A 14,328-nucleotide genomic window follows, 5' to 3' on the forward strand; every position below is an offset into this window, starting at 1 on the left:
TACTCAACATGGACGTTGACCGCAGATGAAGGTAAGCTCCTGAAAACTTACTACGACCGTTTCGAGTCCTATGTGAAACCAAGATCCAACGTAATCTACAATCGCTATCGATTTCATAGTAAACAACAAAGTGAAGGCGAAACATTTGAACAATTTGTTACTGAACTTCAGGTACTCGTGAAAGATTGTAACTATGACAACAGCGACGAGATGGTTAGGGACCGCATTGTCTTTGGAGTTAAAAATCCCAAGGTACGTGAAAAAATGATAAATATTGGATCAGATTTGACCCTAGCCAAGGCACTTGACACAGCTAGAAATTATGAACTCAGTCATGCTCAAGCCAGAGATATGTCCAAGATTAATTTTGAAGAAGTAAACATGGTTGCGAAATCTAAATTTAAGAAGAAATCTGCTGTGAGCGTGAAGCCGAAAAAAACTATCACTGACAATGATGATGAATGTGGTAGATGTGGATATAGCAAGAAACACAAAGTCTGTCCAGCCATTGGCCAAACCTGCAAAAAATGCAAATTAAAGGATCACTTTGCGAAAAAATGTAGATCAAAGAAGAAAAAAATCAACATGATTAATGTTCAGAAGTCAGAAGACAGTTCAGAAGATGAATTATATGTAGGCTCGATCAAGCGCGACCACACAGAAGTCACCGAATGGACTCAGACGATAAACGTGGAGGATTGTGAAATAAACTTTCAATTAGATACTGGGGCAGCCTGCAATGTCCTAAGTTATCAGAACGTGAAAGATTTGAACAAGTTGTCCGACCTCAAGTCTACCAGTGTTCCGTTACGTTCCTACTCAGGACACAAGATGATACCAAAAGGGGTAGTAACTCTTGATTGTAAGTACAAAGGTACCCAGTACAACACAGTTTTCCAGGTTGTGGACAGTACGAACATAAAGCCAATTCTCGGAGCAAAGGCCTGTGAGGACATGGGTTTGGTGGCTAGAATGTATCGCATAGAACAAACCCACAAGAACATTCCGGACGACATAGTCAAGGACTATGGATCTCTTTTCAAAGGTATCGGATGTATGCCAGGAGTACATACTATCAAGACGGACCCTGGTGTAAAACCAGTTATACATCCTCCAAGGAAGATACCGTTAGCCTTAAAGGCAAAGGTGAAAGCGGAACTAGACAGAATGGAGGCTGAAGGCATAGTGGTAAAGCAAAACGAACCGACTCCATGGGTGAACTCTATGGTTTCCGTAGCTAAGTCAAACGGGAAAGTACGCTTATGTATTGATCCTAGGGACTTGAATGTCGCGATTCAGCGGGAACATTACCCCATGAAAACGATCGAGGACGTACTCGCAGAGATACCCAACGCAAAAGTCTTTACAAAACTTGACGCGACGTCAGGGTTTTGGCAATTACGCCTAGACAGTGAAAGTACAAAACTGTGTACATTTAACTCACCATTTGGCCGATACAGCTTCACGAGACTTCCCTTCGGTATTAAGAGTGCACCGGAAGTGTATCAACGCGCTATCACAGAAATGATCGCAGGTCTCGAGGGATGTGAGGCAATAGTTGATGATATCCTTATTTGGGGAACCAACCTCGAGAAACATGACGCTAGACTACAGAGAGTCCTGGACCGTGTGAAGGAATATAACCTCCGATTGAGTCCTGACAAGTGTGAGTTTAGGAAAAGTAAACTGACATATGTAGGTCATGTGCTCAGTGACCAAGGTGCTAAGCCTGACGAGTCTAAAGTCCGTGCAGTGATTGAAATGACAGCACCAACATGCAAGAAAGAACTACAAACTTTTCTAGGATTCGTACAATACCTGGGTAAGTTTGTGCCCAACTTATCAGAGGTTAGTGCACCACTGAGAGAACTTTTGCAGAAAACCACAGAGTGGTATTGGGACACGCTCAAGAAAATAGCTTCAAGCGACTCAAACAGCTAGTAACGCAAGCACCAGTTCTGTGCTATTACAACCCTGAAAAGGAACTGACGTTAACAGTCGACGCAAGCGCAAAGGGCTTTAGGAGCAGCAATTATACAGGAAGGAAAACCTGTTGCTTATTCATCAAGGGCCTTAACCCCTGCACAACAGAATTACGCTCAAATTGAGAAGGAGGCCTTAGCCATAGCCTTTGGATGTCAGAGATTTCATCAATTCATATACGGACGCCAGGTTACCGTAGAGAGTGACCATAAACCGCTTCAGTCGATATTCCGTAAACCGTTGATGACAGCGCCACCTAGACTGCAACGAATATTTGCTAACATTGCAGAAGTACGACTTGAACGTTGTATACAAACCTGGTAAGGAGATGTTCATTGCGGACACTCTTAGCAGAGCATTTTTACCTGAAAGCTCAGATAATATCATTCCAGATTTGACGATAAACTCTTTGCTAACCTCGTATCTACCTGTATCTCCAGTAATGTACCGTAAACTACAAGAGGAGACAGCAAAGGACAGAGAGTTACAGACACTTCAGGATGTTGTGTTAGAAGGTTGGCCAGAAACCAAAGTTGAGGTAGTAACGGAGATTCTATCCTACTGGAATTTCAGAGATGAAATATCGTGTGTGGATGGTTTGTTGTACAAGAACCACAAACTCATCATTCCAAAATCCATGCGTCCAGAAATGCTGAAAATTATTCACAAATCTCATCTAGGAATAGTCAAGTCCAAATCCTTAGCGAGAGACATTCTGTACTGGCCAGGTATGGCGACGGATATTGAGAACACTGTCCAGAGGTGTTCTGTGTGTGCGGAAACCCCTCAAGGGAATCCGAAAGAGCCATTGGTAGAGACCGAGCTACCAAACAGACCATGGTCCGCGATATCAGCCGATCTATTCGAATACAAGGGAAACCACTATCTTGTTTCCGTCGACAATTACTCAAAGTGGCCAGAACTCTCCAAGCTAGACAATCTGAGTAGTAGAAACACCATTTCCTACCTAAAAGGTCAAATGTCTCGATACGGAGTACCAGACATTGTGAAAACGGACAATGGGCCTCAGTTTGCATCAGAGGAGTTCAAACGGTTTAGCAGTGAGTACGGATTTGAACATGTTACGTCGAGTCCGCGATATCCGCAGTCCAACGGTCAAGCCGAAAGGACCGTCCAAACTGTTAAAAACTTGATTCGTAAAGCAGAGGATCCATTTCGTGCATTGCTTGACTACCGAAACACTCCCATTGATGGATTGGGTGTGTCACCGGCACAAATGTTCCTGTGTCGGAGATTAAAAACAGACATACCGACTACAACAAAGTTGTTAGAGCAAACATCAACGAACAAGGAGGAACTCAAGCTTCGAATGAAAACGAGGCAAGTAAAAGCAAAAATCAATTATGACAAAAATGCGGGACGCGAGTTGAAACCTCTCCACGAAGGAGATACAGTTCTCATTCAAAATGAGAAGAAGTGGATCGCTGGAAAAATTGAACAAAGACATTCTCATCCAAGGTCTTACCTTGTGAAGGCTACAAATGGTCGTCAATACAGACGTAATAGACGCCATATTAGACCTACAAGAGCTGACTTCCAGCCAAAACAGTCAGTTCTATCTCCAGAAGTGCCTGACACAGTGTCAGATGAACATCACAGTGATTCTAAGGCGAAACCGGAAAGGAAACCACATGTGGGTCCGATGGAACCACCTGAGGAGACACCGGCACCACCAAGTCCATCTGTTACATCACCACCTGTACCCCTGGTAACCCGAAGTGGAAGAGTGGTCCGTATTCCCAGTCGCTTCGAAGACTAGTCTTGGCTTTGTAAATATTATTCGCGAGTTAATTTGTTACAATTATTTTTAAATTGAACCGGTGTGAACTTTAATAGTTAATTTTGTTTCAAAATGAACAAATAGTTTGAGCTATACCAAACAAGCAATATGATAACTTCACTTAGTTATCTCAGGACATTTTTGTGATGAATTGTGCTTACATGAGAAATAACAACAAGTGTGCATTAATTGATATGCAATTTAGTACTATAAGTATATTACAAAATATGAATATGAAAGACTTCATTCCATGGACAGTAATGAGTGCTTTGATAATGTGCTTATCATAAGTTTTAAAATTAGTAATTAATAATTGATAATAGTTAATATTTTTACTAGACATTTCAACTTTTTTGCTAATTATAGCTATCCTAATAAGCCTAGTGGTTATTTAGTATGACCTCATGATCAAGATCAGTGAAACGGTTTATTGATATACCCATGTTGTTATACCATGTACAAGCGCCTAGTAGACCTTGAATAAAGGACTTTAGTTGGACCGGATCTGATATATGAGTCGTGTTTACAACAGATTAAAGAACTGGTGGGGAATGAGAAAGTCGAGGATTGCAGCCAAAAGCAGCTAATTGTAAGCGCATAAAATTATAATAGCGCTGCAATATTTTCCATGATATTTATCATATTATGTTGTTTTAAGTCTAATTTGAAAAAGTGACGTTCAACATTTCCGGATACTTTATGTTTCAATAAGAGTTACCTCCCTTTTTGTAATATATCTGGATAAAAATCATTTATTTTAAAGCACCCATGGATGTAAATAATACCATTTGCTAGTTATATTAGAGGATATCAGTCAATACAACATATAAATATATAAAGTAAGCACTTTTGTATTTATATACAGATGATAATTAATATCCTTGGCATTGAAAAAAAGCCTGCAAAAAGTTCAATGCTTTTGTTTTCATTCTATTTGACTGAGTTACTGTACACATATGTATACATATATTATATGTCTAAGTTCAAAATTCACATATTTTACAACAATATCACCTCTTTTATAACATGTTACTTTAATATTACAGTAATAATTGGGGGGGGGGGGGGGAACCACACTCAGATGTAGGTGATTTTTTTTAAAATTCTTAAAATACCTAAATGGGATATCATAATATTAATAATTAAATGCATGGCCCACTTTTCATGGTAAACAACACCATTTTTATGGATCAACAGCTCCACGAAAGCATGTACTTTTGTTTTCATTCTATTTGACTGAGTTACTGTGCACATATGTATATATATATACATGCAAATATTATATGTCTAAGTTCAAAATTCACATATTTTACAACAATATCACCTCTTTTATAACATGTTACTTTAATATTACAGTAATAATTGGGAGGGGGGACCACACTCAGATGTAGGTGATTTTTAAAATTCTTAAAATACCTAAATGGGATATCATAATATTAATAATTAAATGCATGGCCCACTTTTCATGGCAAACAACACCATTTTTATGGATCAACAGCTCCACGAAACCGGTTGTTATTTAAATCTAAATAATAATGCTAATTGTTTTATAAAAACTATGTAAATATAATTGGGTTCATTGTTCATGCACACTGTCTTTAACTAATTTGTACATACATGTACTTCTGATTCACTTATAATTTTGTTCGTAATCGATAGTTTGTTACAAATTTATATGGTATAGTTAGGTGTCCGTATGGTTAGCAATAAGCAAGCGCGGGCTATTTATCGGCAGCTGGATAGCAGCTTGTCCATTTCGTCATGATTTTTGACGTGTTTTATTCCATTGTCTTTAGTTTTAACTTTAATTTTCACGTTCATTACCCACGCGCTTTGTATGTTGTCGCGACTCTGGTAAGCTCTCCCGAGGAGCTCCTGGTTCTTTCGCGTGATGTCTTCTGATACATTGTATAACAATACCAGATTGTTTGAGTTTGTATCTGTTCTTTATAACCTCAAATTTAGCGCGACGTCGCACGAATTTACATATGATGGCCCTTGGTTTCCCTGGCTTAATGCCGCCTAGTCGATGGGCAGTGTCAATTTCGTCTGGGTCCATTTTCATTCCTAGTTTCATATTGAATAGCTGAATCACCTTGGAAACAGATTCCTCCACATTTTCGTTTGGCTTCTTGTCTTCGAGTCCCGTAATCCTTATACTATTGGCTCTGCCATGCTGCTCGAGGTCATTCAAGTTTTCACTGTTTTCCATAACCTCTTTGTTAATGGAGTATAGGTCACTATGAATATCTTCATTTTGGCTTTCTAACTTTTTAACAGTGCTTCTAAGTTTTTCGTTTTCAACATGTAAGTCATGTATTTCACTGTTGACTTTATCCATGGTGTTTTCATGTTGTAGTTTGAGATCGCTTAGAGCTTTTTCAAATTGATTAGACAGTCTCTGTACTGTGTCATTTAGTTGATTAGTGGTCACTAAATTTTGCATTTTCTTTTCGAAGTCATCCTTCGTAACGATCTTATTTAGAAGCTGTTCGATTCTCTCTAAACGAGCACTGACCTCACAACTGTCTTTTTGGTTTCCCATTTTGTCAGTGAATTCGGCTATTGTAGGTTGCAATTTATCTAGTTTTGCCTTTTTACCTTGCTGTGTAATGTCCTTTTTCCATTTCTCAGACTTTCGACTATCACGGGTAGGGCTTTGATCTTGAGAACTCGCATCAAAACCCGAATCTGAAGACATTGACAGATATCTCTTAGATCCTTTCAACTTTTTCTTGTTGTCAGTCATTCGTGATATGACAGCAGTAGCGCTACCGTTAGGTACGCGTGCAGTAAAATTCACAAGTGAGTCTTTGTACCCTGGGTATTACATGCTTTGTAATCAGGTATTCATGCGTGACTTGCGTGACATACCTGGCCCCCGCAGACGTGAATACGGTTTATAGATTTCAAAAGTTCTTTTTTGCAAAGTTCTATTTCAAATATTTTTCACTGACCGCGTTGCTCGTCACTCAATTAATCATCAGTCCAGTTTTTGAGGTCGTATTTGCATCCAAAAAGGTGACTTTTATCCAAAACATTGGAGCTATGTATGTCACGTCTGGACATGAACTTGATCACGTGACCTGTAACCTACCCTTTTAGCTACATGTAAGAACCATGTGTCCCACAGTTCCCTCAGTAATAACGGAGATAAAATTACCATTCTCAACGACCTTAGTCTTGCACGAAAACTATTTCGGATATTTAAGCAGTTGCCATTTCACAATATATCTGTCTTGCTAATCTGGCTGCATATGATGGCGAGGAAATGGATAATGTGTGGTGACTGATTTTGACCCGCTATGCGACAGTGCCCCAAGTAATAGCGACAGTGCGACAATGCACCATACAATATGTTGACAATTTTTCATGCGACAAGTACAATGTCGCGTTGTTGCACAATCGCATGGCGTTTTGTCGCATTCAACTTCGCTAGCCAAGGGTATTAGTCCGATTCTCTTTCTATTACCCTTGGCATATCTGACTTCAGAACGGGTAGTCCCGCACTGCGCCACCTGCTGGATCACCGCAGTTGCGCCCCTTCCATTTACGTAATAAGCAATTTGCAACCAATTAAAAAGCTCGTATCATTGTTGTATGGTTTAAAAATTGGCAGCGCCCTATGAAACACGCGTGTTGTTTGCGACAGATTCAAAATACCAAAGATGAACATGTGTGAGTAATTTGTTTATTAGTGAGTTCGGACACCAGGTTTTTGCGTTTCGTGCAGAAGTTCTGCAGTGTCCAATTTTGTAACGAGATCGTAGTATATCTTTAAATTATTTAATTTGTGAAATATAAACCACGCACGTACTTTCCAATCTGTTTGGAGAGCAACGTCTCCAAGACGTTCATTAAGCTGGTTTAAAACATCTAATTGATTAAATAGATAGTAATATAACTTCGCTAGGAGTTGATGTTGACAGACATGCCTGATGCCTCATTATACAAATGTAGGTCACTATACTACCGCTTCAGTTCAGTTTTGTTGACAAATCAAAGCTGCGTTTTCATTGGTTGCCTGAACCTAGCCGCATCCAATCAGAATTTGAAAGCAAAAACACCTGTTTTGAAGTGAGATATGCCAAGGGTAGTAGGAAGAGAATCGGACTTAATACCCTTGGCTAGCGAAGTTGTGTCGCATTGGGCATCTTCATTTGACAGATTGTGGCACTGTAGCCCTTCGTTTGACAGCGACATGGCCAAAATCACTCACCATAGTAAAGTGATGTTCAGACTCAGGAAGTTCGTGCAATCTTGAGTCTTGCTAAGTGGGGCTCCCTATGAGGAAGGAAGTTATGTCTGTTTTTTGTTTGGCGATATCATTCCACATTTTTTTTCCTTTCTCTGTCCATATCTTCTGAGGACTTGTACACCACTTTACCTCTGATGACAGCCCAGTCTGTTTGTCCTGTATCGGTTCTGTCGTTCTTCTACATAATGTAAATATTGATTTTTGTGACGGTTAGAGGTGTCTCCAGCCTCGCTATCACCGTATGGGATAATATATCTATAATATTTCAAAGCAGCCAAATAGAATATGAAGAAGCTATTGTAATTGACCAAGTAAGTCTATGTCAAATTGCTTTTACAAGAATTCCCAATTTAAAAGTCTTTATTGCTTACTTTTTCAAAGTCATATTGACCGGTTTGGTTATCTATGTATTTCAGATTACCCGATGATTGTGTCTGGTACAAAGCTTCTAGTTATAAACCCCTACACAACCTACTCTGACAAGGTGTGTACGAGCTTCCAGCTGAACAGGTTAGACAAATACAAGGGGATGGACATGGATGCCTTTAGGGTTGCTTTTAACAATGTTTTTGGGTTTGGACAGGAAACAATTGTAAACGGAGAGTACAAAGGAACTCTGTTTAGGTTTCCTCTTCGACAGATCGGCACAGAGCTGTCAGGGAATGTGTATAACGAGGAGAAAATTGAGAACCTTTTTGATTCCTTTACAACTGAAGCACCAATTACACTGCTGTTTCTAAAAAACCTGGAGGAAATGGCTTTATACAGTCAAAATAACGAGCCGCGGTACAGGGTACAGATCCAGGACCTAAGATCTGAAACTCGATCAATAGAGCAACGACGGCAATTCTGCAAGGAACTGCAAAGATTTACAAGAAGTAACATATCAAGTGATTTGATATGTAGCCTACATGTGAATATAAGAGTAGAATCACACGACCGTCGTGGTGTAGCGAAGATTGAGAACAAGTCATGGTTCATCGTTAATGCCGTGTTAGGAAAAACCATGTCCCCGGAATTCCGTAAACTTTCCCAGGATAAGGACTTATCCTACAGTCCTTACGTTGGAATTGCTATTCCGTATGAAGACACAATGGACTTCCAAGGCCACATCTTCTGTTTCCTTCCTCTTCCTTTGGAGCAGCGCAGTCTAACAGGATTCCCGGTTCATGTAAACGGGTTTTTTGCTTTGAGCCAGAACAGACGGCATGTAAAGTGGCCATCAGCTGATTTGAATCAGTCGGCCATTAACGCTGACAAATCACTTCAGTGGAATCAGGCCTTGATAAGGGAAGCCCTTTCTCAGGTCTACTTGATCATGGTACAACAGTTGATCAGTAGATGTAGAGAGAAACATAACCCAGACGACTTGGTGAAAGTAGTATACCGATCCATACCCCGTCTCGGTGATGTGGATGTCAAGTGGCGTATTATCCTGGAGCCATTACTCACCAATCTTCTGAAGACAAAGTTTGTGTACACTGAGAACAACGGGGGCCAATGGATACATCACAGGGATGCCGTGTTTGAATGTCAACTATCTGAGACAGGTAAATATGCTAAGGTCATCAGACATATTACCACTAAACTTCCGTGTCTGGGTTTTGAATTTAAATCCATTGTGTGGAAGGTGCCACGTACTGACCATAGGTCTTTTGCGGATTCTCCAGATTGTTTCTATTTCCTAATTTTGTCACGTCCTTTAATGACCCTAGCTTGATACGATGTCAAAAAAAGCCAAAAAAATAAACTATTATTGGGGGTAAAAAGTCACATTTCATCATGTATTTTTTTTATTTATTTCTAGATGATAAACTTTTGCAACCCACAATTTTGTCTTTTGGTGTTTGTTATTTCCATTTAGTTTCTCCATGTGAGTTACTTTTTATGGCGAATGAAAGAAATGTAATATTGGTCTTTCATATAATGTAAACAGACTACTTCAGATCTCTCTCCAAACATGTTACAGATGCAGAAATTCGAGGAACACTGAGACAGATCATGAAACAGTATCAACAAAATTTGACGATTATCCCACCTCACGTCACAGAGTTATTGAAGCAGAACAGCAGTGTGACACTTTTGACTCCGGCCTTCCTAGCTAACCTTCTTAGACGGGGCAGTACATATGAAAACTGTAGTGCTGCTCAAAAGCTGCACTTGCTTCAATATCTGATGTGTGAAGACTCCGATGGCCAGTATAGCTTACTAGAGGGTTTAAAACTCCTGCCCCTGGAGGATGGTAGATATGTGAAATTTGAGACTTCAGGCTGTGTATACATTTGTGATGAAACAACAGCTAGACTTGTCCCAGGTTGTGAAGAAAAGCTTCTTAAGGTAGATCTACCTGAGGGAATCAAACTAAACCTGGGACAAATCAAACAAAAAGGTAAGCATTTATCATCACTACAAAATAAAATGATAATTTGGACAATTACGATCCAAACTGATTCAGAACATTATTATACAAAATACTGTATGTACAGGGCAGGTAATGAAACAGATCATATGTAAACCAGGTAAGGATATATCATCACTTAAAAATTAAGGGAAATATGGACCATTATCAAAGACATATACATACCCATCAAAGAAGACATGATATAACACAAGGTAATGTATAGGTCAGGTAAGGTCGCAGGAAAGTCGTAGTCAACAGTCAACATACAACAGGTAAAGAACAGGCGAAATAACCATGAAACTGGAAGAGGATAAATTTGGTAACCACACAGGATGTGTAAACACGTTGGGGTCATACATGAGCTAGTACTGTTTCATTTGTGCTGCAGACAAGTTATCCTTTGTACATTTATCATAAGATAACCAAGTTTACACTTGCTGAAATATCTAAATTATGCACCATGATGCGTACGTTAGTACGTATCTTCTTGTCCTTGTCTGTTCAATACAAACTTTTACTTTAAACAACATTTTCTGAAGATATTTATAACCTGAACAATTCCATAGCTCTTATTTATTATAAAATAATGCTTGAAGACAGTCTGTAGAAAGAACATAAGCGATGCAAGCCTATAGGGCAATTACTGTAAACGTGGATATTTTTGCGAGTGCTTAATTTTGCGATTTTCACGTGTTAACCTTTCGCGGTATTGTTATTTTCTTTTAGACTTTTAACAACAAAGTTCATCCATGTACAAAATATTACGCTGGGGGATTTTCGCGATCAAGCGGCCTTCGCGTAATAAGCGTAAATTACTCGCTCGCGCAAATTTCTACCTTTACAGTATGAATCATCGTTCTTTATGATATATTTGCCATACTATTGTCTGTTATAACTATGAACTATAATACACTCCTTAAAATATTTCTGATTACAAAATGTGTATTCATTACTTAAGTGCGCCTTCCATTGTCAACAGGTACATTCCAAATCAAGGATTTAATTAACCCCGGATTTGCTGCACTACTTCGGCAGTGTATGGAACGTAACCTGGCAGACAGCGGTTCATACAAGAGTTGGGATACTACACGGTCATCACTTCCCAGAGACTGGCTGAAGAACCTCTGGTCCTTTCTGGCTGACAGGTCTTTGGAGGATTTTACAGACCTACACCTGGTACCTGAAGAACACGGCAAGTACATTCATCTACACAAACTTTCGAAGTTAATGATTGTGAAATCACATAAGTCATTCAGACTTCCGGAAGACCTATGTAAATCTATGGAAATGTTTTCAGTCAAAGTCTTATCTTGTCTGCCGTCGTTTGTGGAAACACACCCAGAAATCAGCAGGTATATCCACAATTCTACAAAAGACAGTTTTCTGAACCTGCTCGATCGACTTGCAGCTAATAACAGTGATTATCTGAGAAGCTTTAATAGCAATGCTGGAAAAGATGAAAGGATTGCCTGGCAGAATTATGTGGAGAATTTTGAGATTTGGGATGTTGGAAGAAAATCGCTGGAAAGGATAGAGATTTTCGAAGAATACCAGACCGGTTCCTACACATCTATAAGCGAAGTTGATATGCTAGCTCCACAGCTCAGATATATCTTTCCAGTTAAGTATCCGCGACGTCTCCTGTCCTCGTCAGATCCCCGTCAGTACAAGTTGGCGCAAAAGTTGGGTGCCCGACAGTGTACAGAGGAAGATGCTATTGAGGAAATATTGTCTACCATATGGCATACATACTCCAACTCAGAAAAGAAGAAACTGATGATACATTTCGTCCAAAATATCCGCCAGTTTGAAAGAAATTATACATTGATGGATTTGGCAAGGAAAACAAATTTTGTACCAACTTCTCGAGGGGAATTAAGAAAACCATGTGAACTTTACGACCCAAACATACCTCAACTGAAGAATCTAGTCGATAACAAACCGATTTTTCCAGTAGAAACGTTTTCATCATCAGATGTTCTAATTGGATTGTTTAAGTTGGGCTTGAAAACATCTGAACCATCCTTCGATCTGATCATCAATTGCATCAATGACCTGGACAGTAAGGTGAAGCAGGGACAAACATCCATTTTGGACCAAGCACACGCGGTGAATTATTTTCTTCAACGACAACCCGAGCTACCACATCACTATTCACTTTTTGACAAACAGTTCATGATACCACTTAATAAACCGGCCGGTAGCTATCCTACTGTCTTACCGTGGTGTCGTAGTCCACATCAACTCTGTGCTCCACAAGAGTAGTCTCCTAGCAACCACTCGTAATCAGCGAATCGTCGGATCTGTTGTTCCATGGAGGTCACCATACAACAGGTACAGGACAGGTGTGGTCACCATACAACAGGTACAGGACAGGTGTGGTCACCATACAACAGGTACAGGACAGGTGAGGTCACCATACAACAGGTACAGGACAGGTGAGGTCACCATACAACAGGTACAGGACAGGTGTGGTCACCATACAACAGGTACAACAGGTGGGTAATAACAGGTACAGGACAGGTGAGGTCACCATACAACAGGTACAGGACAGGACAGGTGTGGTCACCATACAACAGGTACAGGACAGGTGAGGTACAACAGTACCATACATACACAGGTACAGGACAGGTGAGGTCATCAACAGTACAACAGGTACAGGACTGGTGAGGTCACCATACAACAGGTACAGGACAGGTGAGGTCACCATACAACAGGTACAGGACAGGTGTGGTCACCATACAACAGGTACAGGACAGGTGTGGTCACCATACAACAGGTACAGGACAGGTGAGGTCACCATACAACAGGTACAGGACAGGTGAGGTCACCATACAACAGGTACAGGACAGGTGAGGTCCACCATACAACAGAGGTACAGGGACAGGTGAGGTAATCATACAACAGGAACAGAATAGGTGAGGTCACCATACAACAGGTACAGGACAGGTGAGGTCACCATACAACAGGTACAGGACAGGTGAGGTCACCATACAACAGGAACAGAACAGGTGAGGTCACCATACAACAGGTACAGGACAGGTGTGGTCACCATACAACAGGTACAGGACAGGTGAGGTCACCATACAACAGGTACAGGACAGGTGAGGTCACCATACAACAGGAACAGAACAGGTGAGGTCACCATACAACAGGTACAGGACAGGTGTGGTCACCATACAACAGGTACAGGACAGGTGTGGTCACCATACAACAGGTACAGGATAGGTGAGGTCATCGTACAACATGTACAGGACAGGTGTGGTCACCATACAACAGGTACAGGACAGGTGTGGTCACCATACAACAGGTACAGGACAGGTGTGGTCACTATACAACAGGTACAGGACAGGTAAGTTCACCATACAACATGTACAGGACAGATGAGGTCCCTTTAAAACAGGTACACTGTACAGGACAGGTGAGATCAACACATAACTGTGTATACTTTGTATACTGTGTGGCATGGATCGATAGACGGGGTTATTTGCATAAAGTGTTAATTTAGATCTTAAAGCGATGATTTTGAAAACAAGACACTCTTCACTTTCATTTAAATGCATTTGGACTCACTTAGCACAAAGGGTTAAGGATGTATTCTTCTGAGGTTTCAGTCCCGATGAAGTCTCGTTTCAACTTAGATCAAAGAAGTTTTGAGATTTTTAAATACAATTTATCAGTATCTGTAGCAAGTTGTCAGATGCAAATTTTGTCAAAAAATTGCATTTCTATTTTTAGAAGAATTTTTTATACGGTGATTTTAGGAAATGGCCCATTTGGCGGCCATTTTGAAATTGTGTCTTTTTTCGCATCAAGTAGAGCCACAGTTTTACCATTTTTTACTGAAATTGTTTTTACTTAAATCATCACTGCGCCACCATTTTT

General features: G+C 40.1%; 1 protein-coding gene across 1 annotated transcript in view; it reads left to right on the forward strand.

Annotated features, from left to right (window-relative positions):
- The window catches only part of LOC138332547 (sacsin-like), a 50,301-nt gene that overhangs the window by 18,182 nt on the left and 17,791 nt on the right, over positions 1-14,328 (forward strand). The window contains exons 5-8 of the mRNA XM_069280552.1: positions 8,459-9,592; positions 10,012-10,431; positions 11,423-12,704; positions 13,785-13,795. Of these exons, the coding sequence (XP_069136653.1) occupies positions 8,459-9,592; positions 10,012-10,431; positions 11,423-12,704; positions 13,785-13,795 (2,847 nt within the window). The remainder of the gene's footprint in view (positions 1-8,458; positions 9,593-10,011; positions 10,432-11,422; positions 12,705-13,784; positions 13,796-14,328) is intronic.

The sequence above is a fragment of the Argopecten irradians genome, chromosome 10 (genome assembly GCF_041381155.1).
Source record: "Argopecten irradians isolate NY chromosome 10, Ai_NY, whole genome shotgun sequence".
Taxonomy (NCBI): domain Eukaryota; kingdom Metazoa; phylum Mollusca; class Bivalvia; order Pectinida; family Pectinidae; genus Argopecten; species Argopecten irradians.